Here is a 23665-nt window from a genome sequence, read left to right as displayed (position 1 = left end):
GATATACTAATATACTATACTAATAATGTATTTTTTTCATTCTTTTCGGTTATCCGATTTTTTCAGTTATCTAACCAGCCTGAGTCCCCAATTGAGTCAGACAATCGATGCTCTACTGTACTTTAATTATGATCAGCCTATATATATTTGTTAAATAAGCTATTTTAAAAAATTAAAAATTTCTATTTGTTTAAAATACCATAGTTTATTTATATGTATTATATAAATAATATAAAAACTATTATTTTTCATTCAAATCATTAATAACTACATATGTATATATAAATAAATAACTGAATGTTATTTATTATATATACAAAAACTTTTTAACTTTTTATTTTGTGCATTTATTTTATTTTAAAGGTAAAAAAATAGAATTAACATACTTCTTCCATTTTTTGTAATGTTGCTTCAATTAATGCTTCTTGAGTATTTTTTTTCAGATCCTCCATATCTTCTATTTTTGTCTTTATATCTGGTATGATAGCTTCCAGTTCTTTTATTTCTACCATTGCTTTAGTGACTGGATCATCATCTGCAATTGACATTATGCATTCCAGATCAGATAGTGGTTTTTCTATTCTTCCACTTTCCTTCACTAATTGTTTCAAATTTGAAATCCTCAATTCTATTACTGACATTGCATTTCTAAAGCTACTAATTGCATCATCAAACTGATTATCAAAAGAATGAGCAAGACCTAATTGATAATGGCTGTTATTTTTTTTAAGGAAAATTATTGAAAAAACAAAACAAAACAAAAGTTATTACAAATTAGAAGGATACGTTTCAGCAATTTGTCTATCATCTGAATTTAATAGTTTTGTTTGTAACTCTAAACATTCTGATAAGTCTTCCACAGCTTGCTTATAATTTTCTGATTCAATGCTCACTTCACCCAATTTTAAGAGAACATCTGCTGTCTTTAATTGCATAGCTTTATTTTCTGACTGTCTGAAATATTCAAATATAAATAAAATTAGAAAATCTCTATTACAAGAGAAAAGTATTTATAATAATTCTAGTGAAAAACAATAAAAATTATAAAAAACTTTTTCTTAAATATTTAACATCTTTTAAAATTTTATAGATAAATCTCAACAATAAAAAGAAACTAAATTTTGGATTCATTTTTTTGCATTATGTCTTAAGCCTGGTTCTCATTGGTGTAAAACAACAAATACCAGAAAGTGACATCATTCATGTTATATATATACGTATATATATACCATGTTAATATCACTGATTGAACTAATAAGTTATGTATTGTGAAATGAGTAAAATTTTACTGTTGTTAATGTGACAAACTACTGCATATATATATGCAGTAGTTTGTCACAATATAATCATATTTATCTGGCAAACTACTCAATATATTCACAGTTGATAATTATTCCTCAAAAAGCAATCACAATCCTGCAATAATATAAATAAGTAGCTTTATCATTAATAAAAAGAGAATTCTATTTTATATATGACATGAATAATTCAGTTCAATAATGAATATAAAAACAAAACATGCTGTCACAAACTTCTGTATACAGTTTGCAAATTTTCTGTGATAATGATTATTCATGATTTCCTAGTCCCTTGTTACCACATTCTCTGGCTCTTAATTTGTATGATTTTATGTTATGAAGACACTTAAAAAGTATGATTTATCAAGGATAAGTTGCAATTTGGCAGGTTTGAAAGATAGTATAACACTGCATGCAAGATGCATCACAAAGGATCAATTATAATCAGCTGTCAAACATATTGTTCATTTCTTCAGGTCTTATACCTTCAGAATGAGAACCACTCTAAACATCATCCTGTGCATTAAGGTTCCTGTATATAATAAGTGCCTTATACAAATAGAATGTTTAATAGTGGTGGATTTTGGTCATATTTTTTCTCAGAAATGTCCTCTGCATGTCCTGAAATATAAATTTGACTGCTAAATCTCTCTAGACCACAGATTCCCAACCTATGGGTCGCGACGGGCTTTCTGTGGGGTCGCCAACTTATACAGTAAACTAAAAAAATATTCACTATAATGCAATTTTTATTTTTNACGTTTCAGCAATTTGTCTATCATCTGAATTTAATAGTTTTGTTTGTAACTCTAAACATTCTGATAAGTCTTCCACAGCTTGCTTATAATTTTCTGATTCAATGCTCACTTCACCCAATTTTAAGAGAACATCTGCTGTCTTTAATTGCATAGCTTTATTTTCTGACTGTCTGAAATATTCAAATATAAATAAAATTAGAAAATCTCTATTACAAGAGAAAAGTATTTATAATAATTCTAGTGAAAAACAATAAAAATTATAAAAAACTTTTTCTTAAATATTTAACATCTTTTAAAATTTTATAGATAAATCTCAACAATAAAAAGAAACTAAATTTTGGATTCATTTTTTTGCATTATGTCTTAAGCCTGGTTCTCATTGGTGTAAAACAACAAATACCAGAAAGTGACATCATTCATGTTATTACAATATAACATGAATATTGTCACTTTCTGGTATAGAAATGACATTTGGCATACTGTTTAACACCATAAAAACTGCAAAATCTGGCATGCAGATAAGTCTCAAGCAGATATGGAAATGATTACTGTTATAGTATGATGGCTCATTGTATAATTCTAGCAGAGGGTGTTAAATTGTCCCCCTTGGTCTATAAGAAAAAGCACACAAAGGCATCCTGTCTGTAGTTTACTTGTTGCAGAGGGATACTGTATTACTAGAGATGCCTTTATGTCATAATCAAAGACCATATGAACAACTAACAGAGTTTGAGAGAGGGAGGATCATCAGGTTGAGAAAAGCCTCGACAGATCACTAGCCAAGAGGACTGCCTGGTCCTCCAACAAGCACATACACACAGCTGACTATATCATTGTCAACTATCCAGACTGACACCATCATTACAGGCCCTTGTGTCTTTACCATTTTGAGGTACCTGGGTGAAGAACATCTGGTATTGCAGTGGTCATTATGTGTACTGTCAATGACAGCCACCTAGCATTGCCTTCATTTGGAGTGGTGTCACTGATGATGGGATTGGACTGCAACAGAATGGGATGGGTTGTCTACAGCAATGAATCAAGATTCAGTTTTGGCACTGACAACAGCTATGTTTGTGTCTGCAGGCATCATGGTGAATGCCTCAATACTGCCTACTCTTTAGAGCAGCATACCACCCCATAGCTGGTGGGAAAATCTGGAGTACCATCACATATGACAGCAAGTCATCTCTAGTAGTGGGACCATGACATCCTGCAGCCACATGTGTTGCCTCTTATCACAGGACTCTGCCACATTGCCACACCTCCCTGATCTGACCGGTCCCAATTTGTCACTGATTGAACACGTCTGGGATCACATGGGACACTAAATTGGACAGTCTAGGAGTTTGGTCAAAGTAGAGGACCATTTGAAGATCACCATTTGGCACCTGTATGCCTCCATACCTGCCCATATCACATTGTGTATTCACTATAGATATGTGAGATCCGACCCATGTGCAGACCAATTTTCCACTTTCCTCCTAACTTTTTGATATATTTTAAACACATTTATCATCTTACCAGGAAAAACCCATTGTCAGAAAAATGGAATCAAATATCTCATCAACAATAAAAACTTATAACTCCTTTTTAATGTAAACATTTACACATCTGAACAATGGCACTCTCATATTGCAAGACTTAAAGTTTACAATTAAAGTCTGAATTCATCATTTTGTTGTGGTCCTGGGAACAACTTTAACCTCCACACCTGCTAAAACAACCTTACCTCCCACAATAGTTGATCACATGATGATTTTTCCCACCATGAAGCTATAAAAGCGACTTCTTCCCCCCCCGCCTCGGGGAAGTCTCTCATCTATGGCTGGTCGGAAGGGATTGAGTTTCAAAGGATTTTTATAACTTTGTGCATCGATTTACAAGAACAAGGACTAATATTTTCTTCTATGTGGAATTATCCTAGAGATATGAAACAATTAATGTGAACTCTCTCCCATGTATTAGAAGCTAGCGAACCAAGTTAAAAGTTCTTAATGTTAGAGTTTGTAATTGTTAATTTTTGTTTAATCTAATAAATCGTTGTTTCTATCGTTAAATGGTGTTCTATTGTTCGCATATCACCTATGCCTTATTGATGACCCCTCTCTCCTCCTCCACTTGACCTGACAAAAAGAATCCTGACCCTTTGGGATAGTAAATGTAACCAAGCCATCCACTGACAAGTGGGCAGTATTCACCAAACTGTTGCCAACAAAAAGAGGTACGATCTCGTCATAACTCAGGCATCCCAGATAGCTCAACAGAGTACTAGAACACCCCCTTTCATCTGCAGTTTTTCTTGCAATAAATGATCTTTTTGCATTTATTTTGTAATACTTATATCACTGTTACTGAAACAAATGTAAAATTTCATTTGATTCCAACAACTTCTTGATGTGCTAATTTTTATGGCAATGAGTGTATAATCCAGATTTCACCATATGAAATACTGGTCTTGTTAATGTTTTATAATTTCTGTTCTGTTTATTTGAACAAATAATTAGAAAATTTTAATATTAAATCAACTTATGGTTACTTCTGGTACTTTTGCAAGCTATACTTCATTTTTCTAGATACAAGAAATAATAAAAACTAAATATTTGGGCTATTATTTGTTGTTACTTGAAAATTAAAAAGAAATACATTTTTGTACATAATTTTATTTTAAAGGCATTTTGCCTTTAAAAGAAATGCTAAGTAACAGTGGAAAAGATAATAGAAAAGGGAAATAAGAATATGAAAAGATGTCAAACCAGATCAGTGAGTAAAGAATTTTTAACAATTCGTACCATAACTTAAATTTTAATAGTTTTTTTTTTCTATACAGGTGTAAATTAAAAAACATTAAGATAAGTATGTTATGCTCTGCTTTTTGGATGCTTTATGTCAGCATTAATGTTGTATTTAATATCAAACATTAAAGAAAATATAAGTAATTTTTTTATCTTAAATATTGTCAGGTATAATTGTCAGGATTATCATTGTTTTTGTAAAAAGTTATAATTGTAAAAAGTTTTTATACAATTATTATAGAATGTTGTAAACCTGCTGAAGAGGGACATACAGGTCCTAAACACACAAAAAGAATGTACAAGGGAAAATAAAGATATTTTGTTTTGACTTTTGACTAAGACTTTCTCTTTTTGTTAATCTGAAACTACATTAATGTAATAAGTCCTATTTATAAACAAGGTCTAAGTAGACAATATAGAAACAAAGAAATAAAACATTAAGGACAAAGGTAAAAATAATTAATATTGTCAAGTGGTTTGTAGGCTTAAGAATTTTGATAGATACCAAAAAAAAACATTTTTAATACAAAAATAATTTAATTTTTTATTAAAAAATAAGAAAATTGTATTTTTAAATACATCTAATTTATATTAAACACTCTTACCTTTTAAAAATTAATTTTGCTAATTCTAAAACTTCCCATGCAAGCTGTAAGTTAGAAATTTCATCCTGAAAAAAATTTTGTTAAATGTCAAATATTTCTAAATATCACAAATCAATTTAAAATATTTCTCACATTTATTTTTACAAAAATATTATAATCTTTAATATCATTCAGATATTAAAGATTATAATATCAGATATTAATAATAAATTATTAATATCAGATATTAATAATTTATTACAGGTAACCCCCGTATAACACGGCACTTCCATAGCACGGATTCACTCTAACACGGTTCGAGAATTGGTACCATCCCCCGTATAACACGGTACTTTTATAGCTCGGATTCACTCTGACACGGTTCGAGAAATGGGTAAAACCCTCGTACAACATGAAATGTAATAAATTTTTACATACTTAAGTACTAATAGTTCACGAAAATTATTATTTTCGTGAACTATTAGTACTTCAGTGTGTAAATTTTCTTTTCTCGTCTCCATACACATGGTCCTTCGCGAAAATTGTTTCAATTTTGCCAGATCTCGACGCTTCTGCTTCTGGTGTTGCCAGATGTTTTTCTGTTATTCCATAAGTGCTTAGCACCATATAAGGAAATTTATAAAGATCTTTTAATTAGAAGCAAGCAATCTAAAATTACATACACTTTTTGCAAAAAGTAAAGCATGAATCTGAAAATAATGCAGAAAAATGCTCAGAGGATAATGATAACTTACCAAAAATAAAACGCTCTCAGTTAATAGTGCTTTTAGTGATGACAAAGAAAACATTGTTTAATTTATATTAATATATATCACTTAAGAAAACTTTAATAAAGATATTCATCTTAATTATGAAAATATAGTAGCATGTTTTTTAATTTTTGGAACCTAACCCTCCTTTTCGTACTAGTTTTTTGTTTCGCATAACACGGCAATTTTTTGGAACGTAACTACCGTGTTATACAGGGGTTACCTGTATTTCATTATATTTAAACATTTTTAATATGATTAAATGAATTTCAAAGCTTAATATTAACATTTTTAATGCTGTAGTTGAATTAAAAGCTTATCTGCTGAAGTAATAAGTGCAAAAAGACAAAAATCATTGTAATTTCAATTAAATTTGAATGCAGAATGATTGAAAATATTCCAGCAAAACTGCTGTGTACAGTACATTCAAGTTTTCTATGCTGTGTGCAAATGGACTTTGTAATAATAAAAATAGTTTAATAGTCTTGCTTCATTTGATGTAATAAAGTATCCATGTACTGTTTAATTAAATTACTAGGAACAAAAACTTTATTCTGACAAAGTTGTTAGTTGATATCAAAAAATGCCTAATCTTTAAAAAACAACCAGAATGAATGATAAGTGTTATATATATAAATATTTTTTTATATTATATCCAAATGAAGATTTATAAATATTTTATTATTTGCACTGTTTTTTACCACATTCTAGCATAAAATTATGGCTTTCATACAAAAATTCCATATTTTAAGTAAAAAAAAAAATATAATGAAACAGAAGTAAATAAGTTATATTAATACCAAATGTAGAAAAAGAATATAAAATCAAAATAATAGCTTTAGTTTTACATAACACCATCTTACTTCTTTTTCTTCCTTTTGTGCACCAGACGACGAACCAGGTTCTGTAGGATCACCTGTTTGTGATGTACTATCTGGAGACAAATTACATGTTTTTTCACTTTCTTCTTCACTAACCTCCTCTTCATTATCATTATCTTCATCATCGTCCTCCTTTTCGTCTTCCTTATCATCATCTTTATCTTCTAAAAATTATCAAAAATAATTCTTAATAAAAAAAATATTTCTTTTAACTTTTAAAAAAGTGGAAATATTTAAATATCAAATGAAAAATTTATATTAAATAATTTTAATACCTTTACTTGAGCCACAATTATAGGATAATCTATATTTTAAAATGGAAATTATGATATTCTAAATAATCCAACCCAATTTTTATCATGTCAATATATATACAATTCTCAAATATTTATTAATAATATATTTTATTTAAGAGAATTAAATTTTTAAAATTATCTACATTTGTTTCATTTTGATTATTTATCATAGTGAATTTTATAACAGAAGTAATTAGTTAAAAATTATTATTTATCAAATTATATTTTTAATATCACAGCATTTTTTTCTTTTATTAATATCACTGATAAATTTAATTTAGGTTACAACTTTTACAATTAAGTTATAAACTGTTTTCATCAAAAAATAATAAGAAATCTATACTAAAGCATAAAAATATTGTTTAATACTGTATTTGTGATAATAGTAGTATATTATTAATCATTTTATTTATTCTTTGAACAAAATAATGAAATTTATAATATTAAAATCTCTATTAAATAAGTTTTAATAAAAATCTAAATATGTAAAGACAAAATACAAATGTTTTTGACCTAAACCAAAAGTTTAAGAGTAGAACTTTTGAATCAATTTTATATAAAAATAATTTTCTTAACTTAGAAATTTATCTATTATTGGCAAATGTATTTCAAAACAAATTACATTTTAGAATCTTTAATGATTTTTCATCAATTACATCAAATCTTTTCTATATTTAACAATCATTATACTTTAAAAATAATAATGTTTAAATATTCAAAATTTATATTAGTTGCCATGTTTTGAAACCATGTCATATTTTTTATATTTGTTTTATAAGTGCAATGAGTGTAGAGGATTTGATCCCGGGATCTTGAAAATCGGGATCCCGGGATCCCGACTACTTTCAGTCCCAAAATTTTCGAAATTAAGTTTTCCTAATCCCGAGATTTTCGGGATTGACATCATTCTAAAAAAGTTGCAAAATAGACTGCATGAAGCGAAACATTCAGTGCCAGTGCTTTTACAGAATTGCTTGCCTATCATTTTAATATAAAATATGAGAAATTTTATTCCAAGCAAGCAGCAGAAATTAACCTAGCGGGCTTGCGATGCTTGCTTGGAATAAAACTTCTTGTATTTTGAACTAAAATGATAGGCAAGCAGTTCTCACTGGGTTACTTGGTAATATACTTCATTTTTGTATTTTTGAATTTTCGCGGGCGCCAATCGATTTTCTGGCGCAGTCGAGAGCACTACTCAGTGCGTTTTACCTGTCAATGTGTCAGCCATCTTGTTTTGCCAGTGTGGTTAATATAGACCCGACGCCTCTCGCTTAGGGGGGTCGACCTTAGGTGAAAAGGTTACGACCCCCGCCTTGCCCGTGATCTGTCAGGATGATGCGAGAAAGTCTTTTTACGTTTGGGAGTAGTGGTTTGCTGGATGCTGAGAGACTCACACAGAGACCGAATTTACAAAATTAACGTGTTTATTTTTAGAAAGGCATGCTTACAATGATCGAAACAATCGGGATTGTAGCCTTTACTCCTACAATCCCGATCTGTGTCGACCGGACTGTTTTCTTCCAACCTCCCCGTGTCCTCGAAGCTATAACTAGAACGGGCTTATAAGTATTTACTAACGATTCCTCCAACTTCCATCAAACCTAAACGCGTTTTCTCAGCAGCTGCATATATGTGCAACAAATTGAGAAGCAGACTTGGTGATGAGACACAGGATGCGTTGTTATTTCTCAGATCATATTTTCGCAATTCAAATTAGAATGTTCCTATTAGATTAGTTTTCTTTATATTTAAGAAAAATGTGACTGATTAATATTATTTTTAAATACTTTTTGCTAAGAAACTTATCTTACTACCTACTTACTAGGTTGCTATATGAAAGTAGTCTATTTAGTCGATGTTAAGAGAGATTTTTGTTAATTTTCAACGTTTATTTGCATAGTTTGTTACATAAAGGTTTTTTCAATTTATGTGAGTTTAAAGAGATCTCAGTGATGCTTAAAAAAGAATAAATTTAACATGAAGACTGAGTGATTTTAAGTCTGGTTAGTCTGACTCTGAGTCTGATTAGTTAGAGTGATTAAATTAGCTAGGTGTATACTGTAAAATATGTTGATTTTTGTCTAAATTTTGATTTGTTGATTTCTGTAAGATTTTCTTATTTTTTATTAACCCTCAATACCGAAATAATCCCGGGATCAACTAAGTATAATCCCGAAATCCCGGGATTAGAAATAAGGACCGGGATCGAATTCCCTAAATGAGTGTAATAACGATCACTTGGCACGATTCATTTCTTTATTTCAATTTTCGTTGATACATGCTTACACACGTTTCGAGCGTCTTTTGCCCCTCTTCAGTCAACTAAAAATATAAAACCATTTTTACATACTCAACAACCCGACACATAAATACAAAAAATACGGATTATACAAGTAGCACATAACATACCTTAAAAATACAAATGCCATCCTTAGATGTATATTACCACAAGTGGGAACCATACAATATACATTGGATACCTAGTGTTTCAATTTTAAGAAACGGTTTTTTACCATAAAACTACAGCTTAAAAACAAATTGACAAATTCTGCACAGGACATACCTCAAATACTAGGCCAAAGACTTAACTTTAGTTGGTACACACAAGACTTTGACTTTCACAACCAGGGTTTTTGGATTTAAAGATCCCTTAAACTTCCATAAAGTCTTATAAAAAAATGAATATAATTAATGTACCTAGTACGTAAATATTATGCTATATGTTTAACTTATCTTTACATACATATTCCCAGAAGACCCTTGGAAATACAAAGGGAAAATTAGAATAGATGCGTAGCACAGTTCTTTCTTCTTTAATGTTAATATCAGTTCATACATAATCCACAGATCTGAAATTCTCTTTGACTAATCTTTTTATTCTTATTTAATGTTAGTGACAGTTCTTACATAATCGACAAAACTAAACAGAAATAATAGAGCATGAAAAATCATTAGTTCTGAATAAAACAAATGTAATAATACCAGAAGACATATTTGATAGACTATATTAAAAAAAGGTCTGGATTTTAACGGCCCAAATCGACAGAAATCAAACAGATATTACTGAATTTAAACTATATGTGTAATAACATGCCAGAAATTGAGTCAAACATTATAAAAATAAATATCAGTATTAAAAATTATATAACAAAAGGAAATAAACAATTATTAGAGATAAAAATTACTTCAAATATAAACACTAGATCAATAAGGTATATAATTTTTTGAAAGAAAATAATTTGGAAATTATAAAAGCTGATAAATCAAAACAAATTGTTATAGTCAAAGAATGGGTTGAAACAAAAAAAATTAGAGTCATCAAGAATAATCAATTTTGAGAGTTACCAATTAACCCAAAAGATGTCATATATAAAGAAATGAAGAATCATATTACAAAATTATAAAAATTAGGAAAAATAAACAATGCTTAAAAATGCTTTATTTTAAACAAAAACAACGAACGGCCACCAAAATTAAAAGTTCTGTTAAAAACACATAAAGCAGACGAAAAGATAAGACCTATCATTATGGTAACCATATTTTTTGGGGGAAAATAAAGGACATATCGAAGAAAATTAAAAAATCTTATATAATTCATAAGTTTATAACATTTATTACACATACATTGTAAAAATTCAAATAACATTAATTTTGATACTTTTCAGTAGAATTAATTTTTTTTTAATAGCACTGGTTCATGCTTTAAAAAGTCATAAAATTCTATACAGTTCATTTGAAAGTTGTATTTGACAGAAATAATGTGCTTACTTTTAACTGGGTTTTTTCATTCATCCACATATTATTCACCACTGAAAATATTCGTTCGACGATGCATTAGATCCAGGGAGACAAAGAAAATTCTACGATTTTACAAATGTTTTTGAAAGCAATTTTTTGCTGTAAAATGTTCAAAAATCTCAACCCACTTTTGATGGCAGGGCTTGTTATTCTGTCGCCATTCGTCGATCTTTTGGTTTGTGACATATTTTTTTACACAAAACTTCATCAAATAATTCACTGTCGAGTATATTTACAGACCAATGATTCGAAATAAAAATCTAGCTTTCCTCTACCTTCACCCACAAAGGGATTTTGAGTAATGTGACCCATTCAAACACCTCTATTTCAATAAAGCACATGTCTCAATTATTTAGCACATTAACAGTAAATATGTCACATGCTCGAGCCCCNTTACAGACCAATGATTCGAAATAAAAATCTAGCTTTCCTCTACCTTCACCCACAAAGGGATTTTGAGTAATGTGACCCATTCAAACACCTCTATTTCAATAAAGCACATGTCTCAATTATTTAGCACATTAACAGTAAATATGTCACATGCTCGAGCCCCCGAAGATTGTCGACAAGTGTTGACGAATGCTCACCAATGCTCCAAGTGTATCATCCACCAACCAGAAAGTTAAAAAACTATCACAAAAATCCCCATAAGAGTGTCCGCCCCTTGGTACTGTCAAAGGGCCGTTCGGTTGGCGACACACTGCACTACCGCGCTCTATGTAGCAATGTATGAACATGATGACAACACTGATCGCGATGGCGTACACGAAACTAACTTGTTCAATATATTATTAAAAATGTTTTTAAACTTTGCATTGGATTTACAAAATAAAGGACAAAATGCCTATTTTATAAAATAAATAAAGTTAGAGGACAGAGCAGTGAAATAAAGGACTGTCCTCTTAGATAAAGGACGTATGGTCACCGTACCTATCATAGACTTTAGAAATTCTATTTTATACAATCTGGAAAAATTCTTAAAAAGTTGTTTACAAAAACATAAAAATTCTCAATTTGCCATATGCAATACAGATGAATTCATATATGACCTAAAAAACTTAGATATCGATGAAACGTTAAGAATGGCTAATCTTGACATTGTTAATATGTATCCATCAATAACCTGGGAAATGATTGAAAATAAACTAACACAGATAAATATGGAACCAGAAATTGTAGAATTAATAGAATTTGCATATAGAAGCAACTATTATGAAATTAAAGACAGATATTTTACACAAACACAAGGTAATAGTATGGGTTCTGTGATCAGTCCAAAGTTGGCTGAACTTGTAATGATAGATATTGATAATCAAATTAATGAGATACCAGGGATATATTTTTATAAGAGATATGTAGACGATATTTTTATTCTATATAAAGAAACACAAGTTAAAACAGAAGAAATAACAAAAGTAATTAATAAAATAACCAAAACAATACAATTTACAACAGAAAAAAGAAGGAAAAACTAATCAAGAGATAAATTACTTGGATGTTACAATTACAAGAAAGAAAAATAAATTAGAATTGAAAACTTTTAAAAAATCTTGTTCAATACAAACAACCCTGAAATACAATTCAAATATACCATTATATATAAAAAAGAATATATTCTCTATGGAATATAATAAAATTAAAAATAGAACTAGTAGAAATATTAACATATATAATTATGTTAAAGACTTGAATAAGAAATTCCTGTTAGATGGATATCCTAATAGATTACTTAAAATTTCGGAAGATAAAATAAATAATAAAATTAATAATGAAAAGAATTCTGGCATGAATAGAATAGACAATGAAAAGACTTCTAGAAAAAATAAAGAGCAAGCCAAAATAAATAAGGAGATATATGAATATGAAGAAATTAATAAAAAGATAAAAAACACCAACGTAAAACTTGCTCTGAAATATAAAAAATTTTTAGCTAGATTAAATACTAATAAATCTACATCAAAAGGAAAACAACAGGTAGATGAGATAAAAAACATTGTATATCAAATTCCATGCACATGTGAAAATACAAAATTCTACATAGGAGAAACTAAGAGAAAGATGAAAATTAGATTAAAAGAACATGTAGCAGACTTAAAACATCACAGAATTAATTCAACTTTTCTTGAACACTGCACAATAAACTGCAATATTGACCAAAATAATGTAAAGGTCCTACATAAAGAAAAAGAAACTTATAATAGAAAATTCAAAGAAAGTATAGAAATTTTAAAAAATAAACACTGTATAAATAAAAACTTAAGTTTAAAAATCAATGAGAATTGGCTAAAAATACTGTAAAAAATTCTTTAAGAGAAAATTTGCTGGGGAGCAACTTTAGAAAGGAAAAAATTTTTTGGTTAAAGTAAATTTTTAGAATTTACGATTAAAAACAGTTTAAAATCTTGGCTCGCCACTTTAAAAGAACGCATGATTATGCAAATCACCATATGGAAAAATGCCACAAAATGCCGAGAGATGAACAAAAAGATTCGTCAAAGTGAAGTTTAGTTCTGTCGATTATGTAAGAACTGTCACTAACATTAAATAAGAATAAAAAGATTAATCAAAGTGAAGTTCAGATCTGTGGATTATGTACGAACTGATGTTAACATTAAAGAAGAAAGAACTGTGCTACACATCTATTCCAATTTTCCCTTTGTATTTCCAAGGGTCTTCTGGGAATATGTATGTAAAGATAAGTTAAGCATATAGCATAATATTTACATACTAGGTACATTAATTATATTCATTTTTTATAAGACTTTATGGAAGTTTAAGGGATCTTTAAATCCAAAAACCCTGGTTGTGAAAGTCAAAGTCTTGTGTGTACCAACTAAAGTTAAGTCTTTGGCCTAGTATTTGGGATATGTCCTGTGCAGAATTTGTCAATTTGTTTTTAAGCTGTAGTTTTAGGTAAAAAACCTTTTCTTAAAATTGAAACACTAGGTATCCAATGTATATTGTATGGTTCCCACTTGTGGTAATATACATCTAAGGATGGCATTTGTATTTTTAAGGTATGTTATGTGCTACTTGTATAATCCGTATTTTTTGTATTTATGTGTTGGGTTGTTGTGTATGTAAAAATGGTTTTATATTTTTAGTTGACTGAAGAGGGGCAAATGATGCCCGAAACATGTGTGTAAGCATGTATCAACGAAAATTGAAATAAAGAAATGAATCGTGCCAAGTGATCGTTATTACACTAGATTGCACTTATATAACAAATTTATATTAGTTATCAAATTTTTTCCAATAAATGCATTAGAAAACTATTTTCATTGCCATCATCATATAAAACCTCCAAACTCATTAGCAGCTAACAAACTACCTTAGCTCATTTGGTAATATGTTAGTCTAAATACAGTTTAACAGAAATCTAATTGAGTGAAATTTGCTTAAGAGAGCACACTTGGAATCACTGCATGATGTTGCCTTATCCAAAGTAACAATATCACTGAAGAGCTTGTTCATATTTTAATTTTTCAAACTTTCATTTCTTAGAAGCTCTGTGTAACTTATAACACACTTGAAAAAGTTAAAATTTGTTATCACTATTTTACTGCACATACATATTAATTTCTGTTCTCATATCAATTTTATTATTTTAGCAAATAATCAGTAAATACAATATATTTACAAATTACATTACTTTCTCTTCTTTCCAGAAATGTAGTAGGAAGCAAAGCTGAAAAGATGCAAACACCCTAGTTCCAAATTTTCTAAATGTTTGCAACTTTCTAATAGGATATATGTCTTATATATATGTCCTATTAGAACATTTTATACTATATGTACTACAAGAATAAAGTTATTTTCTAACAAATTTTATTACAATAATTTACAAATATAGAAATGAATTATATGCACTATCATAACTATTTATGCAATAAACAACCTAAATAAATTTATTTAAAAAGTCTGCAATTTTCTTTTGAATATGATTGCTTATAGCTTTCTTTTCAACTACCTCTTTGATCTCATTAAGTGCATTACATTTGATAAAATTTCCCCTAAATATATTCTCACCATCTTTAAGAAAAACGAATTTTGTTGATTCACAAACAATTTCCATTTTGTCTTATTCAACCTCTTCACCTTCCTCATTTGTTTACTTTTAACTATATTTTTTAACCCTGCGTTAGTGCACAGAGTTTTTTTTCGGCATTAGTGCAGTGGGGCGTTTGTCTACCCCGACATTTTTTTGGGTCCATAAACCATGTAAGTAAAAATTCATAAAGATTTACTCATTTATTTGGTAAAGGCATGTGTCAATATACATATGATTATATTCAGGTATGATTACATATTATATTAGTACATAAATCCATGAAAATAAAAAACAACATTTATCAAAACTCATTACATTAGATCTTATTATTAAACCAATAGTAATAATCTAAATTGTTTTTTAAGCATTTTTGTCACTCTGATTCAATAGCTGACATTGTACTTTGGCACTCATTGCAGATGAAAAGCAACTTGCTATGTTTGATATTTTCTCAATGTGTTTATGAAAGTCAGCCATTTTGAATTAAAATAAACTTAAATTATTTTCATTCACATTGATTATTATATCTATATTATAAATAATAAATGTGGTCACATTATAGTTATTTGAAAAATAAAAAAACCTAAATAATTATTTGTAAAATTTTTAAAAAAACGTAATTAATACTGTGGGGTGATTGGACACCCCACTGAGAACTGTTGTTTTTCTCTTACTGGAATTTCTGCAGTCTATACATAAAATCATGAAGCTACTGAAGAGGACACAAATATTTCTTGCGAAATCTATGAATAGTGCAACTTATAAAACGTCGGGGGTTGCGAAACACCCCACTGCACTACCCCAGGGTTAATTATACTTTCCACATATTTCAACAAATGCCATAGTATAGAAAGAACTATTACCATGTGCCCTAAGTGATGATTTATCATCAGATTAAAAATATAAAACCTAATAAATCTTTCTTAGAATTCTGCTCCCTTATGTGAACTTCTAAAAATGCTGCAGAAAAAATGCTCATTTAAATGGACTGCTCTACTATCTAGTGTTCATTAACAGGCATCCTGCTATATATAAAATACAAGGGAGAAAATTGGAAACAAGGAAGAGTGCTATTTTAAGAAAACTGCTCCTTTATCCAAAGTTCTATTAAATGGACTTTACTGCATTAAGACAATGTAATGAAAAAAATACATATGACTAGCAGATAAGATTTATTAGAGAAACCTATACTAAGATGCAAGATTTAATAGATTAAATCTTGCACACTATGAGAAATTTCAGAAAATTATTTACACATATCTGTGATGTTTAATGAGAGAGAGGAGAGAGTGTGTATTTTCATTTTATGTTTCAATCATATATTTTTAATAATGTTCTTTTCATTTGCTATAAAGAATTTTATCTATTAATTTTGTTTAATAATAAAATTATTGGATGAAACATGTGCTTTATAATTTTTTCTCATAACATATTACTTAATGGTAAATTTATATACTGAATGTTATAAACTATGTTTAAAATCTGTTACCTTATTTATACTGTATTTAGGATTTTTACAATTGTGAAATTTTCTATTGATATCCAATTCATACAATATATAACTCTATTGCTCTTTAAATAATATTGCTGAAGAGATTAACATTATAAATTATAAAATAATCTTATCAATATTTTTAGTGTATATGTATGTATTTATATATCATTGGTGCACAAGAATAGTGACACAACTCAAAAATTTCCAATTTCAAGTTTATTATAGAAATGTATAGCAAACTCCCCCTATTTTTATGTGAAAGAATGACATATCATATATGACTACTTCCGAAAATCCATTTTTGGAAGTATCATATATGGAACGACATATCATATATGGCTATATATGATATGTCGTTCTTCCACATAAAAATAGGGGGAGTTTGCTATACATTTCTATAATAAACTTGAAATTGGAAATTTTTGAGTTGTGTCACTATTCTTGTGGATCAACGATATGTATATACATGTATATATGTATATAATGCATGTATATACATGCATTATATATACATGCATTCTCAAAATAGAATTATTTCTTCCCTAACTTTTACAAAAATGTTAAGATTTACCTGCACTTTTCTCAGTATTTTCACCTTCTTCAGTGTCTGTTGCTTCACCTTCTTCTTCCTCTTCCCCAGAATCTAATTTTTTATGTTAATTATCAGAATACATTTTTTCAAAATAAATATTTTAATATCACAAATAATATTCTCTATATAATTTTCATAAATATTTTACAAAATACATTTAATGAAATTGCATAAAGATAAAACTCTTCTACATAATTACTAAACTATAATCGTCATGAAATAATAGTTACCAGTTCAAAAAAAAGTCAAATTCTTAAAATAGAAACAAAAATAGTTCCATAATAAATGAGATTTATAACTCAAGATTAAAATTAATATACATAATTAATATCATATTCAGCTAAAACAATTGAAAATTATTAATCAATCTTTGCCACTATAAGCTGATTTTACAGAAATGAAATGAAAGTGCTTAGGAGTACTAACCATTAATAGTTCAAAGCAAAATTTAAAATTTCCAATATATGTGTAATATTTTAACTTTGTCTTATCAGCAGGGCTGTGGAGTCGGAGTCGTGGAGTTTAGGTGTTTTAGCCGGAGTCGGAGTCGGATGGTAAGGAAAAGTCGGAGTCAGTAGATTTTTACGCGACTCCACAGCCCTGCTTATCAGACAGAAGTACTTTTAAAAAAATTCTGATTCCTTAGTCTTTCTTTCTACTTTAGGAATTTCTTTTTGTAAAATGGCAAGTAATAAATTCCCAAAAATGTTTATCTTTCAAGTTAAACAGTTTACATGGCATCATGCAACATACCACTCTGCCAGATATAGATGTTACTACTCTATATGTAGTTACAAGATGTCCATTGTTGACCTGAAAACAGCATGCAGAGTAACAAACCATTAACTGTCAGATTCTCTCAAAGATCCTAGGAGTATCATAAATCATGTCTGCAGCACCCAAAATCCTGTTCATCAGATCTTCCTCATCATTCATTAGTGTGGCATATACTAACATACTTAAGTGTCTCCAGAAGTAGTAAATCAGATTGGTGAGGTCTGGTGGTTTTAGTGACCAATCATCAGTCCCACCACAGCCTATCTGTGGGGAAAAATGTTGTTCAGGAGTACTGCCTGCAAAATGTGCTGGGCAACTGTGCTGAAACCATATGCTTTCCAAGAAACCTCCACCAGCAGGGTGATATGTTGCATGCAGTACAGCATTTCTAACTTTATATTCACCACCAAGTACACCACATCCCCAACCCTATGTTTTCTGACAAAAAATGTTTGTTTTGCCCACCCTTACCAAAATCAAATTAATGCACAGACTACAAAATCACTGTGTAGTCTACATAAATTACTATTTATGCATCCTTTGAGAGCCTAAATCAGTGGTTTCCAAAGTGGGTACTGGGTATGAAAAGAAGAGAGGGTGCAATTGGGAGCACTAAGTAAAGATTCTGACTGAACAGAACCCATAGGAAAGGGTTGGGGTCACTGACACTTTCCTTTCCTCTATTAAAACAGGTAAGAAGAAACATTGCAAATTAATGGTCTCCAGATGTGGAGAACAATGTACAGTAAGGACCCAAAGAATAAAGTTCATAAAAAAATTTTTTCTAAGAATATTTCCAAGCTTTCTCACATAAGGTAAAATAGGTTAGGGTTTTTTTTTTAATGGCAATGCAACATGGGTGATCTGCCTAGGGGGATGCCTTCTGGGAGATCTTTTTTAAGGGAAACTGGCCCCTATTTAGGCATTACAGATGTGAAGAAAACCCTGAAAACTTCACATGGCCAGCCCGTCCAAGCGAGGTGTGAACCCACAACCAAACTCCCAGTGTTTAGGGAATGAAGACTGCTTGGCCACTGCTAGGCCAAGTTAGGGATTTTGGGATTTGATTGAGGGGTATTGGGTATAAGTTTATGGAACCAAGGAGGCAGTGGCTCAAAAAAGTTTCGGAATCATTGGCCTAAAGAATATATTGAACCTAATTCACACAGCACAAGATAATTTTAAATTTTACTTTTTTACAGTTAGACTTTTTAAAGATTTTCTTTACTTCAGAATATATATTTGGAACAGAGAAACAATGATGATTATTTTAACTTTTTTACAATATGATGCAACTTATTTCTTTATTCATATTCTTCATGTAAATAAACAATGATAAACCATAATTAATATCTTTAACATATTATATACAGTAGAACCTCGAAAACTCGGCTCTCGATAACCCGGCACTCCAGATAACTCGGCCACACCCTGGCAGGGCAAAAAAATCCTTAGTTAATTAATTTTCATTATAGACAGCTTTATGCCTCAAAGTATTTTTCTGAGGTCTGTCTTATCAGGTATAAGGGTATTTGGGCAGTTTATTCTCTGTTGTATTCTGAAGCAAACAATACATTCAAGTACAGTACAGTATTTTCTGAGGAAACACGCATACTTATCCTTTTTTAACCCCATTCCCGATAACCCGGCATTTTCACAAACTCGGCCACCCTTCGGTCCACATTAGGCCGAGTTTTCGAGGTTCTACTGTATTAAATTTTACATCAATTATTTATTAACTTTTAGCAATTTATATTCACAGTTTAATTAGTAACATTTATTAACTTTAACAATTCACATTTAATTCATATTTAGTAATTTATTTATCAACTTTTAGCAATTATTTATTAACTTCTAGCAATTCACCAAAAAAAATCAATAGAAGCATAGCTGTTTAAAAGCTTAATTTTAATTTCATCAGAAATTAAAAGATTAATTCAGAAAGAGCTCATTTAACATTTCAGGATAAAAACTAAAATAAATATGAAAGTGATTTTACAGGTACAGTACAAAATTAAATACAGTAGCGTGTTGTTTATCCGAATCAATTGGGGACTGGGGTTGTTCGAAAAATCGATATTTCGGACAACAGATTATGTACAAAAAAATATATTAACCTATCCCATGTTGAAATTTTTCTCCGTTGCGTGTCGCTTTACGTTGAATTTTCATTGATGTTAAGCCTAACAAAGACTATTGTATCGTTAAAAATTATTTTTTTATTTTGTACATAATAAAAATATTGAAAAATATAAAAACAATAAAAAAATTATACTTCAGAAGTTAATTTAGTATCAAAAATGTAAAATATTTGAGTAGCCCAAGACATAGCCAAAGATTGCAGCGCCACAGCACTGGCGAAAATTTAAATTTGCCGACTGGAATTCTTTTGGATAATTGACGTTCAAATAATTGAGTTTCGGATAAATGACGCCTACTGTATATGTTATTTTTATTAGTTGAACTATTTAGAAAAAATATCTTAAATATGTAACAAACCTCCTGGAAGAGCATTTCCTAAAACTCCAGTTTCTGCTCTTGCTAATTCTAATAATGCTTTTCCATAACAAAAATAAGCTTCACCACATTCATTTGCAGTTTCTCCATAATGCTTGCCAAATAACTGACAAGATTCTTGTAAGCTATATACTGCTGAAGAATAATCTTGCACCAGCATGTGTCTTTTACCTTGAACCAGATGATTCATAGCTTGTGAGCCATTGCTAAAAATAAAAAATAATAATTAAAGAACTTGGTAATTTTTAATTAGTTAAGACTGAAATTAAATTCTGATTTAACATTTAATTCTGAAGTAATTTTAAAACCTGTGTGATAAATATTTTGATCTGAAACTTATACAAGAATGTAAATGCTTAATTTTATACAAAAATCCATGAAGATCTAATACAATATGTAAAACCGTAAAACCTGCAAGAGACCTTCTTAAGATGGAAATGTGTGAAAACCAAAAACTGCATTTATTTCAGCATTATCATCAGATCTTTCCCATAGAATGGCCTGTCTAAAGCAGAACCTGTGAAAATGAAAAGCATGTGTTATACATACTTCTATTATTAATTTCATTAGTTAGACTTGTCAAAGCTTTTAAATTTTCAACTATCGAATTGAAAAGTGTGACAAGACAGTATTAGGAATGAAATCAACTTTATCAATACAATGGGTGATTAGTTAACAAACATAATCCGTTCCAAGGCTTTGTTCGTTATCCAAATTGTTCATTAATTAACCAATTATCAATTTACACATAGATTTTTACAGGAATTTGATTAATTCATTCCAGAGGATTGCATTTTTATTAGTCATGTTTTTTCTGTTTGTGGGGGTTAAAGAATCTGTCCAATGTCAATTGCTTTACTCTTTTCTTCAAGATTTTTCGGAAGTAATTAATAGTATCGTAACTGTAGAGATCCCCAACCCCATTAACCTTATTCTGGTTTGGATGCCACTTGGATGATTGTTGTTCTGACATCCCTGGAGTTCTTCTGTCGTCAGATCAGTTTCAGGTTCCATTATGAGCTCTAAAATGCTCTTTATTTCTCAGATGCGATTTTCATTACTCCATTAGCAGCTTGAGACTTCTTGATATATCTTTCATATTTCTCAGTTATTTCTCAGATGCGATTTTCATTACTCCATTAGCAGCTTGAGACTTCTTGATATATCTTTCATAGCTAAACTAAACACTAACCATATGCCGAAAAATCTATCGGGTTAGTTTAAGACTAATTACTAAATGCCGAAAAATTACTAAATTACTAATTTTTCGGCATACGGTTGGTGTTTAGTTATGTTATATATATCGGGTTTAGCAATGTTTGTATTTCATAGCTAAGATTGTGCCTACTGTAGACCTGTTCAAGTCATACTGCCTAACAACATCAGACATCTTGTGCCCACTTTCTACCTTCGCTATTATCTCTTACTTGGTTTCTATGGTGAGCACAGTTCTTGACACTCCTCTTTTTAGTCTCCATATTATCAGTTTCTTTTTTTAAATAAAAAGTTTAGAAAAGCACTTACAAAAATTTGGAGAACAGAAATCAACTAGCCCACAAAAATTATTTAAATGAAAGGAAATTCGAAATTTGGTATTAAAATGTTAAACTTTCACCTTTCGTAAATAAATCCCAAAGCAAAACTTAACAAGTGCCCATCCAACAGTCTCACAAAAACTATAAAAAATTATTTGTCAGAAAGGTAAACAAAAAGCTGGAATTACAAGGGAGAGTTTCAAAATTTGGAGGGATACTATCAGATCGGTATCGAGTTGAGTGTCAATGTTGACGTCTGCCATGTTCTGAAAGGTTTCAAATTGCTACCTGAAGACAAGGGAAAATCAATTGATATTCATTACTTTCCGTCACTTCTTTTTATGTTTGTTCAGTAAAGTGTTTGTTGTCCGATCATAAAAATCTTTCACGAAAGTGTTCGTTATCCGGTTTGTTCACTATCTGAACTGTTCATTAACCGATCACCCAGTGTATTTGCTTATTTCACCATGGATTTTAGGGAACAGTTTAGTTAAATAATACATTTGACATTAACAGTTTGTAAATTGTTTCTAAACCATAATATATATGATTAAGACCTAACAATACACAAATACATAATCTACAGTTAATTTGATCAAGAGACTAATATCAAATAACAAAGTAAAATATCTTCCATGTTTTGAAACTGTGTCATATCTTTGTATTTGTTTTATAAACACAATGTAGTGTAATAATGATCACTTGGCACTATTCATTCTTTTATTTCAGTTTTCATTGATACACGTTTATATATGCGTTTTGGGCTTCATTTCACCCATCTTCAGTCAACTAAAACATATAAAACCAATTTTACATACACAACAACCTGACATATGAATTTCAAAAAATTGTGAATTATACAAGTAGCACATAACATACCTTTAAAATCACAAATTCCATCTTTAGATGTGTATTACCACAAGCGGGAATCATACAATATATATTGGATTATTTCAAATACCAGGCCAAAGACCTAATCGATACATACAAGACCTAGACTTTTGCAGTTAGGCTTTTCTGGATTTTGGAGACTCCTCAAACTTCTATTAAGTCTTGTAAAAATTAATATAGTTACTGTACTTAGTACTTAGATATTAAACTATATTATGAACCTATCATTAAGTACATATTCACAGAAGGTCCCTGCAGATATCAAGAAGATCCTAGAATGGACATGTAGCACAGTTCTTTCTTCTTTAATGTCAGTACCAGTTCATACATAATCTATATGATTGAACTTTTCCTTTCACTAATTTTTTTATCCTTATTTAATACTAGCAGGTGGGCCCGGCGTTGCTCGGGCAATAGTAACGATAACTAAGATAAAGATTATTACGTTACAGTCAACCTTACCCGTTTTCACAGAATGCAAGAATTGGGTCCCCTTGTTTCCAGACTAATTAGAAAATTTTTAGATGGTTCTAAAAATATGTTCGATTTCCCGCAAAAACGAAAGAACTGCATCTGCGCCTGTAAATCTTGCACGTCGCTTTCTCTTAACAATACCATTGTTAC

General features: G+C 29.8%; 1 protein-coding gene across 1 annotated transcript in view; it reads right to left on the bottom strand.

Annotated features, from left to right (window-relative positions):
• Positions 1-362: 362 nt before the first annotated feature.
• LOC111638857 (protein HGV2-like) overlaps positions 363-23665 on the bottom strand; it is a 35163-nt gene continuing 11860 nt past the window's right edge. Inside the window, exons 2-7 of the mRNA XM_023384619.1 lie at positions 20598-20821; positions 17301-17372; positions 7069-7250; positions 5457-5521; positions 2059-2226; positions 363-714 (exon numbers count right to left, since the gene is read on the bottom strand). Of these exons, the coding sequence (XP_023240387.1) occupies positions 378-714; positions 2059-2226; positions 5457-5521; positions 7069-7250; positions 17301-17372; positions 20598-20821 (1048 nt within the window). The 3' untranslated portion in view covers positions 363-377. The remainder of the gene's footprint in view (positions 715-2058; positions 2227-5456; positions 5522-7068; positions 7251-17300; positions 17373-20597; positions 20822-23665) is intronic.

The sequence above is a fragment of the Centruroides sculpturatus genome, unplaced genomic scaffold (genome assembly GCF_000671375.1).
Source record: "Centruroides sculpturatus isolate CEXI.00-Female unplaced genomic scaffold, Cexi_2.0 scaffold956, whole genome shotgun sequence".
NCBI classification, from domain to species: Eukaryota; Metazoa; Arthropoda; class Arachnida; order Scorpiones; family Buthidae; genus Centruroides; species Centruroides sculpturatus.
Note: the sequence above shows the minus strand (reverse complement) of the source record. Positions and strands in the feature narration are given on the sequence as shown.